Genomic DNA, 26,501 nt, shown 5'->3' on the forward strand with positions numbered 1-26,501 from the left:
GGAGGGGGCGAGGGCGGCGGGCTGCCCCCGGAGCGGGCGCGGGCAGCGCGGCGGGGCCGGAGGGCGGCCGGCCGGCCGGCGGGGCCGGGGAGTTCCTGCCCCCCCATCCCGGCGCAGTTTAGTTCGCCCCCGGCTGGCAGCGCCCGCGCCCCCCGCCCCGCGGCCCCGGCACCCGGCTCCAGCCGCGCGGCGCAGGGACCGGGCCGGGGCGGGCGGAGCAACTTGTGCGCTCCCAGCCTCCGGCCGCCCTGGCATCGGGACGGCCTCTGCGCCGCCGCCCGGGCCGCCGAGTCCAGCAGGCCGCCGGCCTGGAAGCCGCGGGACCCCTCCTCCCCGAGCAGTCCAGGCGCCGGTAGGCAGGGTCACCAAGGGGCCGTGTGACTGGGAACATCAAGCCCGGGAAGGCCCCGTCCCAGGAATGGGGCCCCTCACTCCCGCGTACCCGGGGTGTTCTCCGGGGCTGGCCCTGCACTTGGGGGAAGACGCCCCAGAGGCACGCAGGGTCAGTTTTCCCGTCCTCCCACTGCCATCTCGCCCAGTGGCTGCCCTGCCCCGCACTGCCCTCCAACTCCAGGCCGGACCCCCCTAGGGGGAGGAGGGGGCATGGCCGGACGCCCCCAGCGCTGTCTTCCCTAGGGTTTGGGAGCCAGTGCGAGGCAGGGGAACCGGGTGGGGAGACTTTATAAATGAGCTCCAAGAAGGATATTAATTTGGTGGTGGGGACGGCAGCCAGGCTGTCAGGCTGCGTGAGGGATTTGTGCTGAATGGAAATTAAAACAGCTGATTATGAATGAAACCCCACCGTCACCCCCCCCCCCCCCTCCTGCCCACCCCTGCAGCCTGGGGTGCAATTTGGCCATCCGGTGGACTGTCAGAACCTGGTGCGGCTGCAAGGACCTTGGTGAGTTTGGGAGGTGGAGGGGAGCCTGCCTGGAGCTGGTTCCTCTGGGCTGTGAGGGCCAGGGTCTGAGCACCCCGGGGACCCACTCAAAATGGGTGTGCTGCAGCGTGACTGGGGTACGGTTTCAAGTTGTCAAATCTAAGAGTCCTTTTCTGACTCTGTATGATGGAGACCTTGGTGGTGCCAGGCTGGGCGCCCTCCTCGCAGGGGCTCTCCGTCCTCCCATACCCCCAGGGCTGGGCACTCGTGCCCATTTTGCAGATAAGAAGACTGGCTGGGGGAGGCTGAAGCTCCAGGCTCCCAAGGGGTGGATTTGAGACTCAGAGCTCCAGCCGGTGGTGCCGGTGTGTGTGGAGCAAAAAGGAAAGCTGGGTTGTTTGTGACTTACTGCTGCCCTGCCTGGTATGGGGCTGGCGGGGCCCCTGTGTGGGCTGACAGCGTCTCCTTTTCCCTCGTTAAAGCTTTGCACACTGGCGTGCACACACGCAGCTGGGCTCTCCCAGATCCCTTGTGGAACAAGAATGCTCAGCTCGGTCCTTGCCCTCCCCCCTCCCCCCCTACGTGGCAGGGCCGGGGCTGGGTGCTGGGAGCAGGCAGGTCCCTGTCCCTAACATCTTGGGAAGGTCCTGGGAGTTGGTGCATGTGTGGCCCAGGTTGTAGGGCGGCTGTGCCAGAGTCCCCATGAAGAGAAGAGTCGTGCCTCCCAGTCATGGCCCCAGGAACCCGGATGGGTGGCCCCCCCCCCCCCCGCCCCCCTTGAGAAGGCTCCGGGGCATCTCTTCACCAGAGCAGCGGATCCCCCCACCCGGCCGGTGGCCTCCCAGGCGGCCGGTGCCCGAGGCCTGAGCGCAGAGTCCTGGGCTCTGATTACATTTTATTTTTTTCTAAGCTTGTGACCAGCTCTGAAGTCCAGTGGAGTTGAAGGTCCATTTAAGCGGCTACTTATCTAAGCCCTTTTGTCAACACAGCCTAATCCCTCATGGGGGGTGAGTGTCAGAAGGCTTGGCGTGTCCAGGGCCCGGCGGGCGGCCCAGGCCAGGCCTGGAGCTGCTCAGAAGGCACTGCTACTCCTTTCAGCTGCCAGGCCACCCTCAAGGCCTCGGGCAGAGGGGGCTTCTGTTCGCAGCACCCATCTCCGTGGGGCTCCGTGGACCGGGCATTGCCCTCCCCCACCCAGAGTCTCCCCGCTGTTGCCCGCTGAGCCAGTGAGGGCAGGAATGAACCCACGGTACAGATCTGCGGGCCGTGGAACTCCCCTAAGGCGGCCCCTGCCTCCGGCCCCTATCGCCTAGGGCTGGCCAGTGCCCCTGTGCCCCTAGGGGCAGTGCTGTGCCGGCATCAGCCTGGACAGTAGGAGTGGAAGGCTGAGCCTGCAGAGGAAGTCCAAAGGTCTCAGGCCGCGCCAGACCCCCTCGGCTGCTAGTGGCCCATTTGCCCGGGGAGGGATGGGTGGCTAGGAGCGGAGCCATAGGTCCACTGGCCACTCTCTGGGGCACTCTCTGGGACCTGAGGGAGCTGGGAGCCCCGGTGAGGGGCTTCTGGTAACATCAGAGCCCTCGGGACCCAAAATAGAGCACATTCCGGGTCCTCCCGAAATAACAGGGTCACATGACTCTTGGGAGGCTGGGCTTGGCGTCCGGGCCTGGAGCCTGGCCTGCCGAGGCAGTGGTGTCTTGGTCTGGGCACTGCCGGCTCTTGAGACGGTTGTTTTGGTAAACTCCAGAGGGGGCTCTTGTTTGTTGACCAGGAAAGTGTCAGGGTGAGAAAAACAGCCCTCAGATGTGGCCTGACTGTGGCCGTGGCCTTGCTGGTCTGCATCCTTGCCTGGGTCTGGCTGTTGTGCCTGGGCCCACCGTGCAGCCCTGACCCCCTCTGCCGAGATGTGGGTGGGATGAGCTGGGGGCCCCAGGAAGGCGGTGGAGGGAGGGCCGGGCGGTTCTGAGCTGGGGCTAGGCAGGACTGAGCGAGCAGCGTGCTCAGACAGGGGCGGCGGGGCCTCCTCCCAGCTCTGCGAGCTCTTCCAGCTGTGCCTGCCCTTCAGGACCTGTGGGGAGCTGCGCCTCCTCCAGGAGGCCCTCTGCCTGCCCTCCCTCGGTCCTGCCCTGTCCTGCCCCCACTGTGGCTCTGGGGGGTTTTGGCTGGTGGTCTTGGTTTCCTCTCCTGGAAAGGAAGCCTGGGAGTGGTAGTTGTGGAATTACTGTGAGAGCACAGAGTGGGTGCTCAGGGGTGGGGCCCCGGGCCGGGTGGGGCGGGGCTGGGCGTGCATTCTGGGGCTCCGGCCCCAGGAGAGGGGCCTCGAGGTGATTCGTGGTGGGACTGACTTCGCCTGCACAGGAGGTGGCGTGGGGGTGGGGGGTGGACCCAGAGCCTTGAGTGCCTGCCCAGACCCAGCGGGAGCTGCTGCGGAGTTTCACTGTCTGGGGTTGCGTGGGCTCTGTCCACAGTTGGCACGTTTCAGGGCCGTGGCCTCGAGTGGCGAGTGTGGCCTGTCCTCTAGGAGGAGAGGGTCCCGGGCCTGGCTCAGCTGCTCTCTGCAGGGTGCAGAGCAGGGCCACTGTGCGGCCTGAGGCTGGGGCACCGTCACTGGGCCGAGGCGCTGTGAGCCGCCAGCTGCCCTCCCTGCCTTCCCCAGGCTCTAGGTTTGTCGAAGTTTGTTGTTTGTAGCCAGCTTTGGTGGCCAGGGCCTTGAGGTGTCCCATTAACTGGTCTGTCCCTGTGGGAACTGGCCATGGGCAGGGCCAGGGGCCTGGGCTCTCAAGAGCCTGTGTGTCTCAAAGCCTGGGTGGCTGGTGGGGTGGTGGCCATTTGGGGCTCACCTTCGATACATTTGTCCTGATGCTCATTAAGCAGGTCAGTTTTGTGGATGCTGTTAGGGGTGGGGGAGAAGGCCAGTCCCTCCACCCCCCACCCCTGCCTCCCCTTCCTGCAGTGTGTACATTTTACAAGGTGCACTTCCATCCTCACTCTCCCTTCCTCTCCTCCTCTGCCTTCCATTCAGGCCCCTTTGTCCCTCGCTCCCCCTACCTGCTCTCTCTGGAATGACCCAGCATCCCTGGGTGAGGGGGACCCCAGGAGTTGTGCCTTTCTGGGGAGCTGTGTCCTGTTGCTGGGCTGGTGGTCAGGCCACTGGGGGTCTGGTCCTCTGTCCTTGCTGCCTGTGTGTGTGGCCTGCCCGTCAGCCTCTCTGAGCCTCAGCTGTCCATCTGTGAAATGGACATATGTGCTGGCTCTTCCAGGGCGCTGGGGAAGGCTGCCCATTTTGTCCTAGGGGCGTGTCTACCTGACGGCCCCTCTTTGAAGGCAAGGCCATGTCCTCCCTGTGCCTCCGGCCTGAGTCAGGGCTGGGCCCAGGTCTGCGAGTGTTGGACCAAACAGGACCACGAAGCAGGGACGACACTGGTGCTAACCCAAGTGAGGCGCACATGCAGGATGAGGGGACTGGCCTGGCCCTGTCTTCCGAGGTCGAGCGAACACTCACATGGGCCCTGGTCTGGGTGCCCTCCCCTCTGCTGGGTCTGCCCTGCACGGACTCTCCCCGAGGCCCACGGGAGGTGCGTGGGCAAGGGACTTGCTTGCACACCCGCCCGAGCCTGGTGCGAGATGTGCTGAGCGGTTGTGCCCCAGCGCCTCACAGACAGGGAAATTGCACCCTAGAGTTACAAAGCAATTGTCTGGCTCAGCAGCTGAATGAGCGTGAAATGGAGCAGAAACAGCTAAATAAAATTGGCCCAGGCCGATGCAGGGGAGAGGGAGACGCGCACACGCGCGTGCAGGGCCTGGGTGTGGGCACGCTCATTCACGCTCACTCTCTCCCTCTCTGCTGGGCCTGCCTGCTGCTCCACAGGCGGTGTTTGTTGCACGTCCCTGCGTCCCCGTGTCCTCTCGTCCCTGCATCCCCGTGTCCCCATGTGAGCGGCGGGGGCGGGCAGGGTGCCCGCTCAGGCCTGATTTCCTCATCTCGCGGATCCAGAAGGATCTCCGTGGCCCCTGCCTGTCTCATCTTTTAAACTCCTCCCCGCTTGCCAGGGCCCTGCGCCGCTTGCGAGGACGCTGGCGGCTCCCTCCACTGGGCGCCTGCTGTGTCCCTGGGACTTGCTTTTCGGGACTCTCTAGAGGCTTCACGGAGACGGGCCCACTGAGCGGACGGGGAGACGGAGCCCTCCCGTGGGGCCCGTCCCGGCCTTTGTACCACTGCTGCGCCTCTGGGTGGTCCTGTGTGCTTTTTCTCAGCAAGTTGATTTCCCAGTTGGGGACCCTGAGCACCAGCCGGGGTGGTGGCACTGCCCCCCAGGCCTCCGGTCGTCAGGTAGCATCTTCAGAAGCCGCCTGCTTGTCAGGGCCTGGGTCTGCGCCCCACCCTGGCTCCCTGGGAGCCCGCTGTGGGTCTGGGGCCCCTGGATGAGTGAGTGGGACTTGTTCTGTGGGACTTGCTGGAAGGTGAAGCTTCGCTGTGTCTGTTCTGTCCCCTTTGACCCCTGAAGGCCCTCTGGCAAGTGGAGACCCCTGATCCTCGTCCAGGGTTGTCCTTGGCTGGAGATGGGAGGGTGGAGACTGTTGGTGGGCTGGAAAGCCATGGGTGGGGTCAGCAGCCAGAGGCACAGCCTGAGGACCCGTGTGGCCTGGCCTGGCACCCACCTCCTCCCTCTGCCAGGGTGGAGCTGTCTGGTGGCATATTCCTGAGGGACCTGGGGGGTGGTCCAGGATGGCCAGACCAGGTCCCCAGGGCAGGGCCGGGCGGGGCCTTGGTTATCTCTGTGGTCTCCAACCCCAGCACACATGGATGCACATGCACATGCATGCATGCCCACATGAACACATGTGCACACAGAGGCACGCACACACTCATGTGAATCCACACACACAGGCACACATGCACACGCCCGGCCTTCCCAGCCGATCCTGAAGAGTCTCGAGGAGCTCTTCTCAGAAGGACCCAGACCTGCCCTCTGAGTCCCGTCCACGCAGCTCCTGGGGCACACGTGTGAGGGAGGCGTGAGGAATGGAGGGGTGACGGTGGCTTCCTGTTGGGGCCGGTTCTGTTACTGGCGTGGGCTCGGGAGGAGAGGCAGAGTTGCAACAGGTTGGGGGGGAGGGGCACTGCAGGTGGCAGGGACAGTTAAGACAGAGGCCCTGAGGCCCGGCCTCAAGGCCTCGTGGCTGAGCTGGGAGAGGTGGTGACATGTGAGAGGAGGCTGGAGAGACACTGGGTCGGGTGTGTGGGGGCCCGGGAGCCGTGGGGGCTGTGGGCGTGCGGTGACACTCATAGTTGGAATTAGCCCTCCAGCTCTGTGCAGAGGGTGAGCTGGAGGCAGGCAGGGGTGGGAGGAGGAGGGGACCCAGGTGGGCTTGGAGCCTGACACAGCAGGTGCCTCTGTGAGTGGGCTGTTCCCCTGCCCTGGGTGGGCCACTCAGCACAGCAGCTGGAGCTGGAGGTGGGACTCTGAGTGGCTGCCTGGGGGCCAGGCTGGGCCCCTGGGCTGGGCTGGGATCTCCGCCTCCCTGAGCACGGGGCTGGTGGAGGAGGCCCCGCCCCGGCCCTGGCTCTCCTCCTGTTGCCTTCTCCCTTCTGGGCTCTTGGACTGTCCTTGGGGAGATGCTCTCCACCCCATGCACTCCCCCCATGCACCCCCCCACGTTAACTGAGATGCCCCAGAGCCTGGGGTGCTAGTGGCTTCGCTGAGGGGGCCTGGGGTCTCTGGGAAAGGTGATGGAACAGTCTGGCAGCCGAGAGGGCCCAAGCCCGGACCTGGGAAGGATGTGCCGGGCCCAGAGCACTGGACGAAGTTGGGGGGCAGGCTCTCTATGGGGAGCAGGGTGGTGGGCCTCCTGGGGTCAGGGCAGGGACCTGAGGGCCATGGTAGGGACTAGCCTTGGGGCTGGGCAGTGGGACATTGGGGGGCCCTTGTGAGGCTGGAGCCCCTGAGGGCCTTCGTGTGAGCTCGAGGTCCTCTTTCCTGAGACATTCACAATTGGCGCTTGGCTCTGAGTTCCTGAGACAGGTGGCCCAGAGCTGTTAGCTGGGGCTGGGGTACAAAGGGGAGCCCTCCGTCTGGCCCTGGGCTCCTTGGCCCTTCTGAGCAACAGTGGTGTCCAGTTGTGCCTCACTTTCCCCGACTGTGTCTGGGGCACGGGCTGGTGGTGATGGGTCTCAGCAGAGGCTGCTGCTGGCCTGACCGTCCTGAATCTGGAGCCTCCAGCACTGAGGGGAGGGGAGGGCAGGGGAGCGGAGAGTGAGCTGGGCCAGGGCCAGGCGTGTGTAAATCCTCCAGTGGCCATGGATAAGCCCCGTGGAGTTCAAAGCCGGCCCCGGGTGTGGCCGCTGGGCCGTAATGAGGTTACTGATTCAACAGGCTTCCTGGTGCTGCTGCCCGGAACCGAGGGGGCTGGAAGCCCCCGGGAGGGAGCTAAGCATCCCATAATTGACCAATTTAGCTTAAGTGCCCGCCCTGGCCCCAGGCAGAGGTCAGGCGGTGACAGCCCAGGTGGCCGAGGCTGCGCTCACGGGCTCCCGGTGGACAGCCGCCTTGTGCGAAGCCCTCTGGAGCAGACACCCCTGGGGCTGGCTGGCCTGCGGCTCCACCTGCAGCTCCCTGTCCCCACTCCCGTCTGTCTCCGCCCGTCTGCAGGCTCAGCTCTGAGGCAAGTCGTCCCGGAAGCCCGCTTCCTTCCCTGGCCGGAGCCAGCCCGCCGTCCTCAGTCGTCTGTGCTCTGTGTGGGGTGCGGGATGGTGACACCTTTTGGACCTGATGCTGGCTGCTGGGGTTCCGCCCCGCCATCACATCCTCTGGCCCTTTGCCTGCTGCTTCCTCGTGCGTGACGTGGGTAACCCTGCAGCCTCGTGGGGACACGGGAGGATGAGCTGGTGCAGCGCACGCGGTGGGCGTTGAGGCCATCCTGTAGAGCAGGTGGTCGGCTGGCACAGGCTCGTGACGCTGTGCCGGCTGCCCACCCCGCCGTCTCTTGTTTCCGGGGCTTCCCGAGGGCAGAGCCGGTCGGCAGCGTGCACAGCCCTGCAGCAGCCTGCACAGGCGTCCAGGACATGCTCACTTGATGAAGGAGTGGGATGGAGAAGACCCCATGGCTGCCTGTTTGTGGCAGCTTGATCCCCATGCCCTGGAGGATGCGCCCAGTGACCTGGCGAGGGGCTGCCAGGGGGGCTGGCGGGCTGGTCCAGTCCTTACTGTCCAGTCAACTTGGGCCTTGTGTCCAGAGCACCCGCCTTGCTGGCCGCTTGCCCCTCGGAGGCAGGGCTGAGCGTTGGGCAGCAGTGGTCACTGGTGGCTGTGGTGGTGGCCCTGTGCTGAGCCGTCCTCCTGCTCAGCTTTCCATGTGGACGGCCCCGTTTGCCTTTTCGGGCTGTGGACCTCAGACTCGGGGAGGTCGAATGACGTGCCTGACTTGCCCCGGCTCCTGAGGGCCCTGAAGGCCAGCTCTGGAGCCCCAGCCGAGGTGAGCGTCCTTCCTCGAGACAGTCGGTGCCTCCCGCGCACCCCCGTGACCCGGCTTCGCCCAGAGTGGCCTGGGGTGCCCCCCACAGAGCTGTTTCTGCTCCTCCCGGGAGGCGTTTGCACGGTGGCGCTCCAGGAGTCCCCTGAGCCCCCTTGTCCTGCCCCGCTGGGGTGGGTGGGCAGTTACCCACCCCTGCCTCCCCAGGGCAAGGCAGCCACTCCCATGCAGGGGTGCAGCCTGGGGCTGGGCGGGTGGCCCGGGTCTGCTCTGACCAGCTTGCTGTGTCCCTGGGCAGGTCCCGTCTCCTCTCCTGGCCTCGGTTTCCCTGGGGCCCTGGCTGCCAGGGGCTTCTGCCCTTCCCTCCTGGCACCTTGGCCTTATTCCCACGAGCTGGTGGCTGTGTGCTCGGGTGGCACGGCTGGAGACCAGGTCCTCGGAAAATGGCTATGTGCCCTCCCCAGGTTGAGGGGGGCAGGTAGCCATGGGCTCTGAGTTGGCTGGGGGTGTGTACACTCACTCCAGTCCGGCTCTGGTTTGGACTGGGAGTGGTATGGCAGACCCTGTAGGGGTGAGCAGTGTGTCATGGAGAAATAGTGAACCTCACAAGTGGGAGCTGGGCAGAGCAGGGGCCAGGCCAGCCCATTCTCTCCCTTGAGCTCTGACCTCCCCTGCCTGAGGGGAGGCTCCACAGCTCCCCATTGCCCTCAGTGTGGAGGTCAGGCCTCTGCTTGGTGTCATGTGGCCCTGTGGCCTCCCCTGCCACATTGAGCACCACTCCCTCTTCTCCCTGGCTTTCTCACATTTAAAACTTGTGGTGAGAGAGGCTACCCCATATGATCAGTGAGTGCCAGCTCTGAGTTGGGGGCTGTGCGGCCTTGGGTTAGCAAATTCACCTCTCCGGGCTTCAGTTGCCTTACCTGTAAAATGCTTGGGGGAAGTCAGGGAGGCTTCAAAGAGGAGGTGATGTTGTAGATGGGTTTTAAGGGATGAATAGGAGTTTCTTGGGTGGGCTTTGGGAAGGGAATCAAGGCAGAGAGAATGAGTGTTCTAGCCCCAGCCAAGGGTATGGAGAGGGGATGCCCCTGTGTGTGTGGGTAGGGGTCCTCCCTGGAGGACTTCAGAGGGTCCAACTGCATGGTCAGGCTCCTCTGACTTGCCCCTCGCTGGCCGGGTCCCAGCTCTGTGCTGGTGAGGAACCATGTGAGCACGGGGGTGTGGTCAGCTGGTCTGGGAATGATTAACCCTGCCAGGAGGTGAGGCTGGGAGTGGGCCTGGTTGCTGCTCAGCCCCTCTGAGCCAGTCCCCTGCTGGCCTGATGTCCCCTCTGCTTCCTGGGCCCTGGAATGTCCTGGTCGGGAGCATGACCCACGCCGGCCCACCGCGTGCTGTTCCACCCGCTCATAGCTCCGGCTCTTGGGGTGAGTGGCCATTCTTGCGTCCCTCTCTGGCTGGAGCCGCTGGGGGTCCCTTCCCCACCTGTCCGTCTGTCCGACATCGCTCGGTTCATTCCTGGGGCCCATGCGCCTCTCCCCGTGGGCAGCTCCAGACGTCGTTTGCCCAGGAGCCTCCTGGGAGGTCACCGGGCTGTCTGGTGGCCCCTCACCGCCCCCCCCTCGCCTGGATTGAGGAAAACAGCTCTGATTGGGGCCAGAGTCCACGGGAGGTGGCAGAGCCGCCCCCGCCTCACCCCTGCGCCTGGACTTTCCGCCCAGGAGCAAGGTCGGGAGCAGGGCTGGCAGGTGGGGCCTGAGGCATTGGATGCCCGGCCACCCGGGGCTCAGACAGTGGGGAGGTGGGCCGTGGCCTGGGCGGGGCAGTACTGGCTGCGGCCTCCCTGGGCCCGGCTGGAGGGAGGGGCCCGGATGGGGGAGGGGCCAGGCCTTCCCTCCACCCTCTTCTGTCTCCCTGGGCCCTGGGGCCTGCCCTCCCTCAAGGCTAGGACCCCAGGGAACCTCACCCCCAAGAGGCCACCCCTCCAGACTGCTGGCCCGAGAGGGTGGCCTGCTCGGGGCCCCTGCCTGTCCCCCTGCCTGTCCCATTCCGGCTCGGCCACATGAACTTTGTGACTTGGAGCACGCTACTTCCTCTCGCTTTATCTCGGTTTCCTCATTTGTAAAATGGAAGGAAGGATGTTGGACTGAGTTGGAGGTGGGAAGTACACAGCGGTGAGCCGCTGCTCCCGGCCCGGACCCTTGGCAGACATTGCTGATCGGGTGTGGCTCTTGTTCCCGCGGGCCCCGAGGCCTCAGAGCACCCCGCTGGTCTGTGGGCTCGGCTCATAGGTCTTGTTTGGTGCCGAACCCACAGCGCCAGACGCTGCACCAGCCTCGCGAAATGTTTGTTGAATGACTTAGTGCTCTCTGCAGCGGTCTCCCCCTGTCCCCTCCATTTCAGAAATGTTGTGGGGGTGAGCCCTCCACTCGTGGAGATGAGCTTTAAAGTTGTTATCATTATTTGAATCACTCTCCTTCTGGGGGTCTGTTTGGACTTCCAAGGGAGGGAGGTCTTGCTGTGTGTCTAGCCTCATGCTGGCTCCCAGGAGTGGAGCAGGGAGAGTCTGGGACTGTGAGAGTCGCCCTAGAGGATTCCCTGGGCCAGTGCTTGCAGCTGGGGGCCCTGGGAGCCCCCCGGGCAGGCTGCGGCCAAGGCTGCCGTGGCTGTGTTCCTGCCCGCGGGGCGAGCCCCCGATCCCCGGCTCTGCTTGATGTGGGTGCAGCTGCCTCCTGCTGCTGGGGAGAGCCTGGGTGTCCCTTAGACTCAGTGCCCAGATGCAGCAAGGAGGGACTTCCGTCCCAGACGGCCGCCTGTGTCCGGGCCCCAGCAATGCCACCCCTGGGCGGTGGCGGGGGAGCTCATCTCTGCCCTGGGGGTGGATGGGCACTGGGCTTTCAGTGGCTGCCCGGGCTCCCTGGCTTGTTCCCACCGTGCCCTCTGCCCCCAGGCCAGGGTCTCTGCTTTCGGCGGTCTGTTGAAAGAGCGCATTTGGCAGCCCAGAGAGATCACTTCCTCCGGCTGCAGCTGGGGGCACGGAGCGGGTGTGGCGTGTCTGTGATCACGGGGGTGGAGACTGGCTCCCACCACACGCTCCTCGCCTGGCACCCGCGTGGCCCACGCCAGGAGGGCTGCCCGGGCTTTTGACTGGCTGCTGCTGCCTGGATCCAGGATGCTGGCAGTCCGGAGCCTGCGCCTCCAGCTGACATGGCCTGGCTGACCTGTCTCAGGTTCCATGCCTGCAGATGAGGCTCATGAAAGCCCCAGGGCTGTGGGGCCAAGGGGACAGGAGCCGCCACAGGCAGGTGCACAGCAGGCCTGGGGTCAGGGGGCCTCTCAGGGCCCCCGCCTCAGGCTGTGTGGATGCGCCCCCTGGCCAGGGACAGGCCGACCCCTGGGCATTCGACCCCTGCCCACTTCTTCCTGGCTCGCATGGCTGGCGTGGGACAGGGTCAATGGAGGAGGCATGGTGGTGTTCGGAGGGCCGCCTCAGCTCGGGCGCCATCTGCGTCCTCTTGGCTGTGGGGCCGCAGGCAGTGCTGGGTCTGGGCTGACTGGCCCCGGCCTGCTGGTGCCCTGCTCCTCCCACCCGGGCTGGTTTGGGTCACAGGGCGAGGTCACATCTCCTGGTGTCGTCACTGGCCGCAGTGCTGGGGAGAGGTGTGTCCCTGTGCATGTGCCCGGCCGCGGCGGGCAGTTGAGTGGGCTGCCCTCCCTGTTTGCAGCCCTGGCTGAGACTTATCTGCCTGTGGACACTACGGTCTCCCCTGTTGGGCAGTGGGGATGCGCTCGCTGGCTGGTGGGGTGGGGGAGGGGAGGGGATGGCCCCGGAGACCCCGCTGGCCCTGGACGCGGCTGATAAGCTGTGGAGCTCGCTATCAGAGGGGCCCCTGGGCCCCCTCTCCCCCGCCATCACTCTGGCACTGGGCAGGCACATCATGGCCTGGGGGAGTGAGCAGGCCTCGTGGGGACCTGGGTGTCTCAGGGGACCCCAGAGCGAGGAGGTCCCTCCAGGGCTCTGGAGACGGCCCGCCCTGACCTCTCTCCCCTGCTGACCCTCCGCCCCTCTTGGCAGCCGGCCCTGCCCCCACTCCCCCGCTTCTGAGAACAACGAGCTGCCTTTCATCGCCACTGTTGTCCTCCTGGCTGTCTGCACTCCACGCTTGGTGCTTGGCGGCCCACACCGGCCGGGGCCTGGGGCTTCGAGCTGGGATCTGGGTCACCATGTGCCTGCTCAGGGTGGGCTGCGGGAGTCCCTGACCTCGGGCTTGGAGACCAGGACCCAGAGGCTGAGGGGTCCAGGTTCTGCCCTCTGGCCATTTGCTCATGCCTACGGGGACCCCTACCTCATGCTCCCTGTCCCACTCAGAGGGTCTGGAGCCGGAGAGTGCTAGGCAGAAAGGGCAGGACCTGGAGGCGGGCGTGTTGCCCACTGCTCCCCACACCCCTGCCCTCAGGGCCCTGTCCTGCCCGCATCTTCCTTGGCCTTGGAGTCAGAACCACGTGGGGCGAAGGGACTAGGCAGGGTCACTCCTGTGACTGGGGTCTGGAGCCAGAGTGAACGTGTGCAAGCCTCTGAGTGTCTCTATTCTGTGTGCCCTGTGTGTGTCTATTCTCTGTGCCCTGTGTGTGTGTGTGTGTGTCTATTCTGTGTGCCCTATGACCCTCACCCCCGCCGGCCAGCACAGGTGAGTCCAGGTTGTAGGTGGGCCTACCGCCCTGACCCCCTGGGTCCCTGGTTAGCTAGGGCCTTGAGGACCACCCCTCAAGTCCTGGCCGAGGGGTCAGCGTGGGCAGGGACATGGGGCAGGCACAGCCCCGGGTATGTGTGCAGCGAGGCCCGGGCAGGTCAGAGCCAGGAGGTGCTGAAAAAGTCCGTGGAGACCGGCGGGGCAGGCGAGCTGTATGAAGAATTGGGGTTTTCTCCTGAGGGCCAGAGAATGGAGAGGGCTAAGAGCAGATGTCTGTTCTAGAAGGACCTTAGGCTGGAGGGTGATTTGGGGCCAACAGGTGCTGGGTCAGACCAGTGACGTCACCCCCAGGCTCCCCTGGCCAGTCCTCCAGGGCCCGCCCCGGTTCCCAGAGAGTGGCGAGGGGGTATGAACATCAGATCCCGTGGCGGGGCCTGAAGGGGCTCCTGGGAGGATGACGACATCTGAAGCAGGACCTGCTGGGTCAGTGGGGCTCGTACATGCACGTGTGATGTGTGTGCCATGCCTGTGCCACATGTGGCACACGTCCTACTCTTCCAGGCCCCGGTGGTGGCAGGCAGCCCCTGTCGTCTGGAGCACTCATGTTCCCTTTCAGCAGGTGCCTGGGGCAGACTCAGCCCAGTGCTGCGTTGCCCCTGCAGGTGCCTCACCGTGTGAAGCCAGTAGCGGAGCATCGTTACACCACCAGGGATGGGGAGGCCAGTGGATATGTGAGCTGCACCCTGGCCCCGATGACCCTCCCTTGCTCTCTGGCTGGGGTGTCTCAGCTCTAGGATCAGATCATTCTCTGCTGTGGAGTTCTTTACCTGGGAAGAATGAGCCAATCCTGAAGCCAGGGTCAGTCATGCACACTTTAGTGCGAATGATCCTAGTGCCAACCCTGGGAAGGTCCAACAGGAACGGATAGGAAGGAAGCCTTCCTCTGATTGTTAGATGAGGAAATTGAGGTCTGAGAGCCGCACGGTGAGCCAGGCTCCGTCTCCCTCCAGTCTCTGTTCTACATCCTGGCCACCCACCTTTGGGGCAGAGTGGGGGCTCCGTTGGGGAGGGTCCTGGAGGGGACCTGGTGGAGAGAGGGGTGTGGCTGACCTGAGTGTGGGGGGCCACCCCTGCTGTGGGGGGGCCGGGGGTGCCGGATCTGCCCTCCCTCCCGCCCTCTGCACCCGGGAGGTGTGTCTGCACCATCGCTGGTGAAAGGGGCTCAGCTCCGTGCCCGAGGTCACGCGGCTGGTTAGCGGCAGAGCTGGGATTCGAACCAGGTCCTGGGGATTCCTCCGTGAGGCCCTTCCTGCTCCTGCCTGGGGACACACGGTTGAAGTCCTGATGGCAGCTGGAGGTTGGAGGAGGGGGAGACATTCCTCACCTGGGAGGGGCCCGGAGCTGAGCCCGCCCTGGGGAGATGCCTTGTTTCCTACAAAAACACCAGGCTGGCTGCAGCAACTTTATTTTTATTTCCTATTTTTACTTCCCTGTTGGCTCTTTTTAGCAACTCTGGGTTAGAGAGGTCCCGCCCTCCAGACTCCACCCGGCTTCCTGGCCCAGGCTTGGGCCTCTGAGAAGGCGAGTGTGTGTGTGTGTAACCCCAGGGGGGCTTGGCAGCTTGGCTTGCACACACCTGGTGACGGGGAGCTCACACCCTCCCCAGGTAGTTCTGCAGGGTGGCCCCTTTTCCTCCTCTGGGGCCAGCGGTGGGGAGGGGTGGTGGAGTAGGTGTGCCTTGCTGCATGACTCAGTTTCCTCACACTCCTCCCCTGGTTCTCTGCTGGAGGTTGAGGCTTGGGATGGCCGTGACAGAGGAGACCGGGTGACCGGTGTGGGTGTTTGAGTTGGGCGGGGTGGGCCGTGGACGGGCGGGTAAGTAACTACAGGGTGTTCCTGCCTCAGATCTGGCTGGACGACGGGGTGTGTTGAGGGCAGGGCCAGGCCCAGCCCTATTTAGGCTGTGTCCATCTTGGGCCCTGGCCTGACCCACGGAGGGGCCGGCCGTGCTGTGGGGTCAGCAAAGCCCGCTCCTTGGGTGGGGTCGTTGGAGCATCTGGCCAGCTGGGGTCTTTCTGTGATGAGTGCGGCTGGCTCTGGGGGACACGGAGACCCCAGGTTCGGGACATCTCCCCAGGGCCACCTGCGCGAGCACAGCTAGCCCCCGTGCAGGCATTTGGTGGAGGGGTGTCCTGAATTGCGTGGTCAGGCCAGAGAGAGCACCAGGCCCCCGTGGCTCCCAGGCCTGAGTGGAGTCGGCGGCTCAGGTGGAAGGCTGGTGAGCCACAGTCTGCCAAGTGCCCGGGTGCCAGCCTGTGCCAAGCCCACTGCAGTCCATTGACAGGTGAGGACTGGGCTCAGAGAGGCTGAGCAGATCCTCAAGGCCACACAGCTTGTGAGTATGGGGCGGCCAATCGCATGCCCTTTCCCTGCATTTTACAGACAAGGAAACTGAGGCGCAGAGAGCGGCAGCCGCTGCTCAGGTCCCACAGGTGGCCAGGCCCCAGAGCTGCTGCGTCGTGCTGCTTGTTGCAGGCGCAGGGAGGCGAGGCTGGGCAGACCAGGCAGAGCCGTTCCAGCGAAGCGGGCGGGGTTTCTGCAGGGCCTGCTGTGGGCCCGGGCATGGGCCGTGGCTGCAGGGTCAGATTAGAAGGCCTGTGCAGCCCTGATGTGGGGGCTGCTCACCCCAGTGGGGACGCAGGCACAGACAGTTTCCACGCGGGAAGGCTCGTCCCACCAGTGCTCAGTGCCTGCCAGGTGCCGGACCGTCAGGGCCTGGACAGAGTCTGGATGAGACGGGGCATGCTGCTGGCCCTGAGGGCTCTGGGCTCTGGGCTCTGCGTCAGGATGCGTTGCCGAGGCGGCTGAGGGTGGATGAAGGACACAAGCTCCATGAGGACGCCGGGCCCGGCCCGTCCTGCCTTTGCACCCATAGGTGCCTGTGTCGTGGTCTCTCCATCTCTGGGCAGTGGTGGCAGATGCCGAGGAGCCAGCTGATCCTGGATTCTGTCCTGCTGAGCCCCATTGGGACCCGGGACCCGGGACCCTCGGCCCACCCAGAGGTGCCTGGTGGGCTTTCCGGGCACAGCCTACAGGCCTACTTCCTGCAGGGCACCGGGTGGGGCTGCCCAGGCCCGCTCGGTGGGCTCTGCTCTGGGGATCCTGGCCCTGGGGGATAATGGACAGTGCTGACAATGGAGGAACCCGCCTGCCTCGCTCCTGGCCTTTCCATTCTGGCTGGCTGAGCGGAGCGTGGCAGGCGGCTGCTGTCCTGCTGGCGTGAGCGATGTGGGTGGTGTGGTCGTGGAGGTGCCTGGCGATGCGTGCACGTGCGGCTGCCAGGGTTGTCGGTGATCCCTTGATTAGAGGCCCGGAAACTGAATCCCGGGGCCGAGGCGGGCGGGGGCACCTCCTCCTTGGAGAGGCCCCAGAGATTATGGGATTTCCACCACCCTGCCCTTGGAGGTGGCGTGGGCAGAGGGCGTCTGGTCGATGGGGCTCCCTCATCACTGCTGGGAGGAGGGGCTCTTCCTCGGAGCCCGGGAGGCCATGTATGAGCTGGGTGGCCCTGGAGAGCTGGGGTGGCAGGACTCAGATGCCTGGCTCAGGTCCTCACTCAGCCCTTTGTGGCTGTGTGACCTGGGGTAGTGTCTCCCTCTCTGAGCCTGGACTTTGTCATCTGCGGCTTGGGGTGATGACGCTTGTATCTAGAGTGGCCACGAGGGTGATCTTAAGTAGGGCCAGACCTTCAGTTCTTGCCTGGAAGCGGAGAAGAGTGGTGGCTGGGGGCCCATTTGAACCTCAGTCTCCTCATCTGCCGGGTGGGGAGAGGAGTTTCTTGCCCCGGGGCCGGGGGGCCTGGAATGTGGGGAGGATGGGAGCGTCCTACTCCCCTGGGAGGAAGCGTTTCCCTGGGAGGGGCGGCTTCAGGGGCTGCTGGTTCGGGAACTGTTCTGGGGCCCAGGAATCTCCCAGGGCATGGAAGCGAGACCCACTGCCAGGTGCGGCTTTGGCATGGACTTGGGGCATTCAGTTCCCCGTCCAGTCCCTACTGGCCTTTCCCTGCTTCGCGGCCTGGGCAGGGACGTGTGTCCAGGCAGGTGGCTCCCTGGTGGGTGGACCCCCGGGCTGTGGGGCCAGCGCCCGGCCCCAGCGAGCGCGTCCCTGAGCCATGGGATGGTGTGCTCTGGGTTCGCCTTCTTCCTTCAAGCGAAGAGGGTCTTTCGTAACTGTGGGAAAGAGCGTTTCCTCTCTGAGGTTGAGTGGGGGCAGGGGCTTGGTCAGCAGATGTGACGTCCCCACGCCCTCCGCCCTTCTGCCCTCCTGCTTGCAGTGCTCACAGGCCCACTGCCAGCCAGCATGGCCCAACCACGGTCAGCACCCCCCAGACCTGGCGGTCTCTCTGGTGGGGGGCACTGGCTAAGCAGAGCCCCGAGAGGTGCCCTGTGTGTCCCAGCCTCTGAGCCTTTGCTCAGGCTGCTCCCTCTGTCTGCGTGCCTGCCCCACCCCCGCTCTTCTTCAGCCCCTCCAGTCTGATACCAGCGCTGCCTCCTCCCTGAAGCCCTTCTCAGGCCTGAGCCGAGTGTCCCCTCTACCCCACATCTGCTCCATGCCCCGGAGGAGGGGACGGGGCCAAATGTGGACGAGTCCACCCTGCCCCTTCCGGGCCTCAGTTTCCCCCACTTCCAGCACTGACAAGTGACGATGTTGTGGCTTCTGGGCCTGGGGAGGGGGCACTGGGGCAGGAAGGGGCCGGAGCTGGCTCACTCAGCCGGGGCTGGCATGAGGGCAGCGGGCTTGGCTTCCTGCGCTGCTGCCAGGGGCAGTGATTGGTCCGCCCCGTGCTCCTGACTCAGCAGCCGCGGGCTGGGGGAAACCGGAAGTTTCTGACGAAAACCCCAACCCGGGCCCTGCCACAGGGCCCAGATTTCTCTGGAGAAGGTGGAGGTGGAGCCCTAAGTTCCTGCCTCTGGGCTCCCAGTGTGCGGTGGGCTGGGGCTGGAGGTGGGGCTCTGGGCTCCTGGCTCTGGGGCCCCTGCTTTGCTGTTGGACTGCACTCTCCCCTGTGCACCGCCCTCTGTGGTTCCCCAGTGCTGGCAGGATGAAGTTCTTACTCCCACCTGGCCTGGCTCTCCTTTTGCCCGCCCTGCACCCCTCCTTCCACCACACTGGATGCCTCTTGGTCCTCAGGAGCCAGGCTTGCTCCCTCCTCTGGGTCCTGCCCATGCTGCCCCTTTGCCTGCCTGCCTCCTGCTCTGTCAGGTGTCTGCAGATATGAAGCCTCCTCCAGGAAGCTTTCCTGGGTTAGAGTCCCTCCACCCCATGGTCGCGGTGCCTGCTGTCCCATCGCCCTGGTGGTAGTGAGGGGACAGGGGCTCGGAGCCCTGGTCAGCATCAGTGCTGGGTCTCATAGTCGGACAGTGGATGTGGAGTTGGGGGGAGCAGGGGTCAGTGACAACCACCCGGGGTGGACTGTGGACTGTGTGGCCATGCCGGCCCCAGCCGAGGTGCCTGGCAGAGACCTGGGGCTCACGGGGTCTGTCGCTTGAGCTATTGGAACAGGCTGGCCCTCTGGCTCTCTGCCCCAGTCCATCGCTCGCGGTGGCCCATCTGCTGGACCACGGAGGGTGGACGGTGGAGGAAATGGAAGTGGGTGCTCCCAGGGGCCGCCGGTGAGTGCCCGCAGTGGCAGGGCCTTGGGCAGGGGCCTCGGTCTCACCCCACGGTCACTGGGGCCGGCGACTCCCAGGGGTGTGTCTGGAGCTGATGTTCACACAAAGTCGAGCCCGGATGCAGTGACGAGGTTCTCGTGTCCCCGGGGCTGTCAGCGGTGGGGGCGCCTGGTAAGCTCAAGGCCCTCCCAGCCCCGCCTGGGGCGGCATGGAGGTGGCCAGCTAGAGGATCCAGACTCGGGTCAAGAAGCCTCGTTGTGGCCTCAGTGGCCTCCGGCAGGCTGGGACCACAGCCGTGGGCGTGGGTCTCATGGGTACGTGTTTCTGTTGCTCTGACCTGCGTTCCTGGCCTGGCCCCTCCTGTGGGGTCTTAATTCAGTGTCTGGGAGCAGCCTGAGTGTCCCCAGCACGGTGCCACCAGCTCTGCCACCATTAGCTCCCTGCTTGGTCCCTTAAGGTGTTTGTGCAACACGGAGCTAAGAAAGGCTCTTCCTCGGCGGGGGGAGCGAGGCGGGAGGGCGCCGCTGAAGCTGGAATTCACTGGGCTGCGTGCCCCCCGCCCCCACCGTCAATGCATAATGCATGACGACGAGAAGGGAAAAGTAATTAGAGGCTCCACTCTTGGCCGCTTCATTCATGACTCAATCTGGGTCAGCTCCCGGCACAGATACGCCGGAGCGGCCACCACATGGCGGGACAGTGGCAGCTGTGCTGCACCCGCTTTGCGTGCTGTGCCTGGATGCCCCCTCCTATGGGAAGTCCTTCTCGACGCCCTCACTGGGGAGGGCTTCTCCCACACCTGCGACCTGAGGCCTCTGACCTGTGTAGGGACCATGTTGGGAGTGGGGGCAGCAGCTTCGGGGGGGGTGCGAATGTGGGGGTGTGGCTGACATCCCAGAGCCATGTGCCTTTGGGGACCACGTGGAGCCTGCTTGTGCGCTCATTCGTTCTAAAGTACCTGATTCACTTGTGCCGTCCTCTTCAGACCCCGCCTGTGCTGCCATGGTCCTCGGGGGGAAGTCCTGACCCTGACCTGGCACCTTTCCCTGCCCGTGGGGGCTAGCTGCTCTGATCTGCTTCCTGTTGCTAGAATGTTCCTCACCCTTCCCCTGCTCAGGGGCTTTGCACTTGCTGTCCTCACCCCAAAATGCCCTTCCCACACTGCCCCGTGGCCGCTGCACTGTTCCTTCCAGTCTCGCTTGGGTGTCACCCCTTAGACCCCCTGGCTCCCGTGGCCTCGCCCCCCTGTCGCCATCAGTGCCTCAGCTGCTCGTTTCCTCCTGAGGGCCCTGCAAATTCTGTGAGGGGTTTCTTGAAGGGCTCCCGTCTGTCCCCTGGCTTGGGCTCACGCTCCTGGACTGTGGGTGCCCCAGGGGCTGTGGGACCTGCCCCGTGTCCTGGCGCCCCCCGTCTTCAGCACTGTGGGAGGAAGAGGAAAGTGGCTGGGTGCCGGGTGGCTCCCCCAGGGCTGAGCCCCCACTTCTGGGGTCTGCTGCTGCCCCCGCCTCCTAGTCGCAGCCCTACGGGGCCGACAGGGACCCTGTGGGGCTGAGAAGGGAAGGTGCCGCCCGGGGGACAGGCCTTGCCACCTCACTGGGCTCTGGGTGGCCAGGGCTCTCTGGGCCTCGGGTACTGGGGGAGGCCGGGTCCTGACAGTCAGGGCAGAGGGGTGACGGTGGGGGCCTGGCTGAGACCCCACCAGATCCTGATCTTACCATTGTACAGAAGAAGAACTGAGGCCCAAGGGAGGCCCTTTGCCTGACTCGAGGCCACTGGGGAAGGAGTGAGGTGATGCTGCTAGACCCGGGGCCTCGGGGGACTGGCCGTGTGCTGTGGGGAGGGTGCTGTGGGGGAGGATCACCCCCCAGCTGTGGGAAGGATGCTGTGGGGGAGGACCCTGGGCTGTGGGGAGGATCCCGGGTCTGTGGAGGATGCTGTGGGGACGCTCCCCCACAGCCTGCGGTCGCTGTGGAGGTGACAGGCAGGCAGAGGCGGGGTGGGAACCCGGACATCACTCTTGGATGGACGGCATGAGGCGGCTGCATGCAGAGCTGGGCAGAGAAAGAGTTAAAGACTGAGGGAAGTAATAATGTTTCTAATTTTCCTGTGCGATTTAATAAAAATGTAAATCGTGGGCAGAGGACGGCCCACCCTGCGTGGTGTTGACCAAGATTAACAGTGGGCGCCGGTGGTCAGCCTGCCTTTGTCTCCACGCCCCTGAGTGAGCAGAGCCTGGTGCCACGGTCAGCCCAGGAGGCCAGGCGCGAGGCGCAGACCCACACCCTCCGCCTGCTGGATGGGGAGTTGGAGCGCCGGGGCTACCGCGGGAGCGTCAGGGTGTCTGCTGAGGAGGAGGGCCCTGGAGGAGCCTTCCCGGGTCTGGCCGGTCAGAGCCAGGCTCCCCTCTGACTCCTGCACCCTCGCCCCCCGAGGAGTGCAGGGGTCCAGCTCGGATGGCCTGGGGCCTGCGGTGACGATGGTCAGGTCCGGGGTATGTGGGGTGACACCACAGGTGAGGTTGCAGGATGAGAAGGGGCAGCCGGTAGAGATGTGGAGGGAGAACATTCCGGGCTGAGGGAGCGGTGTGTGCAAAGGCCCTGGGGAGGGAGGGTGCTCGGCCTGAGGGTCTGCGCAGAGGGGCCTGTTGGCCTGCGGTGGGTGCACTGCAGGGCTGGGCCTGTCCCGACCGCGGGGCCTCTGCCTGTGGGGTTTGGGAGGCTCTGGCCCTGGTGGGAATGGCCCTGGGGCTGGGGGTGGTGGCGTGGAGACAAGGGCAGCAGGCTGATCTGGGCTGCAGTGACAGCCTGCCTGACAGGCCGGGGTGGGGGCCCGGGTGGTGCTGCTGTTTGTGCAGAGTGGGAGGAGGGGTCCAGCATCCGGGTGGGCGGGCGGGATGGTGAGGCTGTCTTGCCACAGGGGGATGGGGAGAGCGGGAGACCTGGGACTTTGGGGTCTGTGGTCAGAGCGTGGAATGTTCTAGGCGCAGCATTTCGTCAGTGTGACTGAGGCTTGAGAGCAAGGACAGGCAGCAGTTGGGTCAGAGCGGCCTTGCTGAGGTGGCGAGACGGTGATGGTGGCGGGATGGGTGCGCGTGGCGGTGACCTCCGGGCGGTGCGTTCAGGGCCTGCCGAGGGTGGGGTTGGTCATTGCTGGGGAGCTGTGTATGGCGAGCTGATCTCGGGGGACGTTGACCCGCTTGTGGCCAAGTTCGGCAGCTGTGGGACCCCTCTTCAGAGAGTCACTCTCCCTTCCGAGGGGGTCGTGCCCGCGCCGAGTCCTGGGCCTGCCCACCTGCTTGCTGTCAGGCTTCGGGTGTCTGCCCGGAGACCTCCTGGGGCTGCTGGACGGCAAGGTCAGGTTAGCTGGTGCCCGGGGTCCCAGTCCCTGGGCTATGGTGGCACTCTGAGAGCCCTAAGCACCGGCCCCGCCTCGGGAATGGCAGACCCACCCCGCTGGCTGTCTGGGCTGGTCAGCGCCTTCTCTGGGCCTGCCCCGTGGGCGTTGGAGCTGTGGGGAGGGGACAGGCATGCCGAGACCCAGTTCTGTCACAAGCGATGAAGGGAGGGCCCTTACCCAGTGGGTGGGCGATGCCTGGCTGTGCACGCCACCTGGGCAGGGACCTGCACTGCCCCTGGACCCACGGCGACGGTGGGGATCCCTGAGCACTGCCCCTGCCTCCCCAGGGCCCTGTGGAGGCCCTCCCAGGAAGGGGGTCTGGCAGGGCCTGCAGACCCAGACCCTGGACCAGGCCCCAACTGGGTCTGGAGCCGCTGTCCCCCTGCTGCCCCTTGCTTTGGGCCTGGTCACCTGTGTGTTGTCCATTGTCCCTCTTAGGGTGGCTTTGGCCACGGGGTGCCTCGGCCTGGTGGGGGGCCTGGCTGGCTTTGGTGGGTGGGGAGGGCAGGCGACCCCAGTTGCAGCGGACGGGGGTGGACAGAGATGGGCTAGGGGGCTCTGGAGGAGGGGCCTGGCCTTTGAGAGTGGGTGGGGAAAAGCAGCCCGCTCCGTGGGCTGTGTCGGTGGGCCTTGGCTGGTGGGCTGGGACCTGGCCCCGGGCCGCGGGTGGTGCCAGTGTATGCGTGAGATTTAGGTGGTGCGTGCGGGAGGTTTGATGTCCCAGATTCTGGGGGCTGAGTGGGGCCATGTCTCTTGTTGCAAAGCTGTGCACCTGGCGGTGGTGACCAGAGGGCTTGGGCTGGGGGCAGGGATGTCCAGGCCCCTCAAACTCCTGACGTGCTGGGAGCATTTGTAGACTGGGATGGGGGGCCGGGCCAGTGACATCGGGGGCCCCACGCTGGTCCCCGTCCCCGTGGGCCCGCCATCGTGTCTCACAAGGTTTGGGGTCTTCATTCCCACCCAGGGCTGCCCGCGCCCTGGTGTGAGTGTGCATTTGGCCACATGTACCCCAGAACCGCAGCTCTGTGCAGATGGTCCCCCGGGGCGAGCCCAAGGGTGTTGCCCACTTAGGGAGGCTGCTTGGAGGCATGCGTGGGTGGGCTGGCCTGGGTCGGGGGAGCTGTGTGGACAGCACGCACCACGCCGTTCTGACTTTCACACTCTCCTCCCCTCCTGGCCCGGCCAGCTCCTGCTGCCTGGAGGTCCCTGGTAACTGCTGGTCCCCCTTCCCTGGGCCCTGGACCACGACTCACGCCCTTGTCCAGAGCACGTGCAGGCCTGGGTCAGAAAGAGCAGGTCTGCCAGATGGCCAGGCGGCCGCGTTTGCCCAGCGGTGTCGGGAGATGCTGTGCCGATCGTGCACTTTGATTAAACGACCTGTCCAGGCCAACTGGGCAGCTGGTCAGTGTCAGGCTTGCACAGCAGGATGCACGGGAGCTGCCCCGCGCTTGGGGTGGGAGGAGGCTGGGGAGGAAGGGGATGGTCCCCAGAGAGCCCTCGGAGGCTGGCGCTGCAGAGTGGAGCTCTAAACGCAGCGTTGGCAGCAGAGACTCGGGGCCCACACCCTCGCCCCCACCTACCGGCTGGTACTCTGGGGGGCCCTGCTCCCCTCTGAGCCTCAGTTTCTTCATCTGTGAAGGAGGATGTCTGCTTTTGTCTCAAGGCTGGTGCCACGGAACCACACCGATGGCATGTTGGGGGCTGGCGGTTCCCTGGGGGCTGCCCACTGGGGGCTCCTGCTCCCTGAAGTTCCTGTCCGGTGTCTTCCTCCTCGAGGGCACAGGAAGGATCGTGCTGGCCCTGCAGCCCTGTCCCTGGCCTGGCTCACTGTGGGGCTGGCACAGGAAGTCGAGTGCACCTGCTGAGTGGAAGCCCTGCCCTCAGCGCCGGGCCCAGGCCGGCGTGATGGCCTCTCTCCGCCTGCCCGTCCACTCCCCGAGGTGGGAGGCTCGTGCCCGCCCCAGCGGCTGCTCGTTTGGGACGTTCTCGTTTTCTGCTTGGAGGTGGCGGTGGAGGGTGGTGGGCCAGGCGCAGGGCCGGTGCTCACCTCGTCCCCCTCCTACTGCACGTGGGGACGTGCTCTGGGAGGCTGAGGGGCTGGGCTCCCACTGCCGGCTTGAGCACCTCCCCTCACTGGTGCCATGTCCTCACCTTTACCTAGGGGGACGTCAGCACCTCCACTCTGTGTGCGGGGGCTTCGTGCGAGCGCGTGGGGCTCATGTCTCTGAGCCCGAGCGCCACACGCCCGAGCTGTGCCCCTGCTCCTCAGGGATGGGCAGGCGCCTGGGGAGAGCCTCCTGTCTCAGTGTTCCCCCTGTAAGACGGGGGCAGCCAACTCAGCCTTCAAGGACAGTGTTTGTAGCCTCGAGGTGTAAGTGCCCGTGGTGAGGAGCTGCTGGCACTGGGGGCTGGGCCCTCTGATATCTGCTGAGGAAACACCATGCCGGGGACAGGCCTGGTTCTCCTGGAGGTGGCGTTGGAGGTCCAGACAGGGCAGGACTGTGGCCACGAGGCCCCGGGGGACGTCACCAGGGACCTTGGGCTGCAGTGTCCCCCTCCAGGGAATTGCATACTGGAGGCTGCCCCCAAAGTGAGTTTTGTGACGCGCCCAGAACAGGGGCACCGGGGAAGAGCCGTGGCCCAGGGGCCTAGCAGGGCGCTGGCTGTGGGGCAGGCGGGTGTCCAGCCTCTGCCCCGTGCGCTCTGCTCCTCCAGACACCATGACCTCATCTCCCCAACCTTGGTGTTCTCCAGGCTCGGGGAGCCCCTGCCGAGGGTGGAGATCCTGCACCTCCGGAAACGTGATCCTCTGCCTGGCCCGTGAATATTTCATCAGCCCGTTAAAAATTGAAGCTGAGCCGTCCTGCTCTGGGAGGGCGGAGGAGGGGCACCGGCTCCGATTCAGGCCCGTTTGAGTATTTTTCCTGATAATGGAGCGGTGTCAATTAGAAAATGACATCGCTGTTTAAAATGCCGTTCAGCGGCCCTATTTAATTAAGGCTGAGATGCAATGACCAGCCTGCCGCCGTGCGTGAATTTTCCGCCGTCAGAAGGAGCGGTGGCTGAGGCACAGTAGGGTTTGTCAGAGCGCCTGGGCGGGGCCCTGGAGAGATTTGTGGAGGCCACGCAGAGGCTGCGGCTCTGGCTGGGCATGGAGGGGTGTGTGGCTGGCATGTGTTGTGTGGGGTCACTCTGGTCCGTGTGTGTAGGATTGGGTGGGAGAGTCTGGTCTCTGTGTGCACATATGCGTGTGTGTGGGTCAGGATGGGGAGGGTCTGGGTGGCTGAGGTCTGGCTTCCCGTTGGCCAGGAGACCCACTGCGTCTGCACAGTCTGATGCCTGGAGGGCTGGAGCCCTGATGGCCCTGCAGGAGGGAGTGAGGTCACGCAGATGGCCTGGGGGCAGTGAGGACCCCAGGAGTGATGTGGGAAGGGTGAGTAGGGCTTGGGTGCAGCGAGGCAACCGTGTTCTGGGCTCCAGGGCTGAGGGAGAGAGGGCCAGGTCCGAGGGCTGCAGTGGGCTTGGGGGCTGCTCAGGAGGTGTGTCAGGGATGCCTGGCAGGGTGAGGGGTGGGAGAGCTCACGCTGGGCCCCTGGACCGCAGGGGAGCCTGAGCTCGGTTGGACAGTGCCACTCCAGATGGGTGTGTGGGAAACCCTGGGTGGTGTGCTGGGTCAGGGGACAGGGAGGCGGTGGTATCTGGCCAGGCGTGGTGCCAGCTGGCCATGGCCCTCAGGGTCTGATGGGCTGCATCAGGCCTCTGGGTGCGTCTCGGCGCTGGGAGCATGCAGGGGCCCCAGTCCAGGCCCCCAGACGGGCAGTACAGGGCTTGGCAGCACTGCCCTGCTCCTCCCCGCCTCAGCCCTGCCCGGCAGCGGGCAGAGGTGGCCACTTGCCAAGCAGCAGACTGTGCGAGGCTGAGCGTCTGGACCACCCAGCCTCCAGCTGCTCTCCTGCTGGGCTTCCCTTGTTTTCCTTTCGCGGGGCTGGAGCTCATCCCTGGCCACTGCCGGGTGCTGAGGGCAGCGCACCGGGGCCACTACCTGCAGCTCCTGGTGCGCTGGCTTGACTTAGGCCTCAGTTTCCCCAGGGGAACAAAGTTGTGGCTGCAGGTGCCTGGATTGACTGAGGGACCGTGTGCAGTGCCAGCATGGGGGAGCGGCAATGTGGTCAGTTCTTAATGTCCACGTACACATCGTGCTGGATAGGCCGAGAGGTTCCTATGCGTGGCCTGGCGCAGTCGGCTGGGAGAGCAGGGGTGGCCTGCTCCCTTTGGGGACATCTCAGGCTCAGCTGGCCTCTTCCTGGGGGAGCTGGGGGCTGAGCCCCCTGAAGCATTGGGGCCGGCTGCTCATTCTGTTGTTTTCCCTTGTCACAACGCAGCGACTCCTCAGTCTGGTTC

The 26,501-nt window shown here is 65.2% G+C and overlaps 1 protein-coding gene across 3 annotated transcripts in view; it reads left to right on the forward strand.

Annotated features, from left to right (window-relative positions):
- Positions 1-771: 771 nt before the first annotated feature.
- The window catches only part of RXRA (retinoid X receptor alpha), a 101,296-nt gene continuing 75,566 nt past the window's right edge, over positions 772-26,501 (forward strand). Inside the window, exon 1 of one of the 3 annotated variants that reach the window (XM_046663174.1) lies at positions 772-901. In XM_046663174.1, the coding sequence (XP_046519130.1) occupies positions 787-901 (115 nt within the window). In that variant the 5' untranslated portion in view covers positions 772-786. Of the gene's footprint in view, positions 902-7,610; positions 7,711-9,642; positions 9,769-26,501 lie in introns of those variants that run through there. The other 2 variants (XM_046663148.1, XM_046663184.1) reach the window with 2 other exon arrangements.

This window comes from Equus quagga, chromosome 1 (genome assembly GCF_021613505.1).
Source record: "Equus quagga isolate Etosha38 chromosome 1, UCLA_HA_Equagga_1.0, whole genome shotgun sequence".
Lineage (NCBI taxonomy): Eukaryota > Metazoa > Chordata > Mammalia > Perissodactyla > Equidae > Equus > Equus quagga.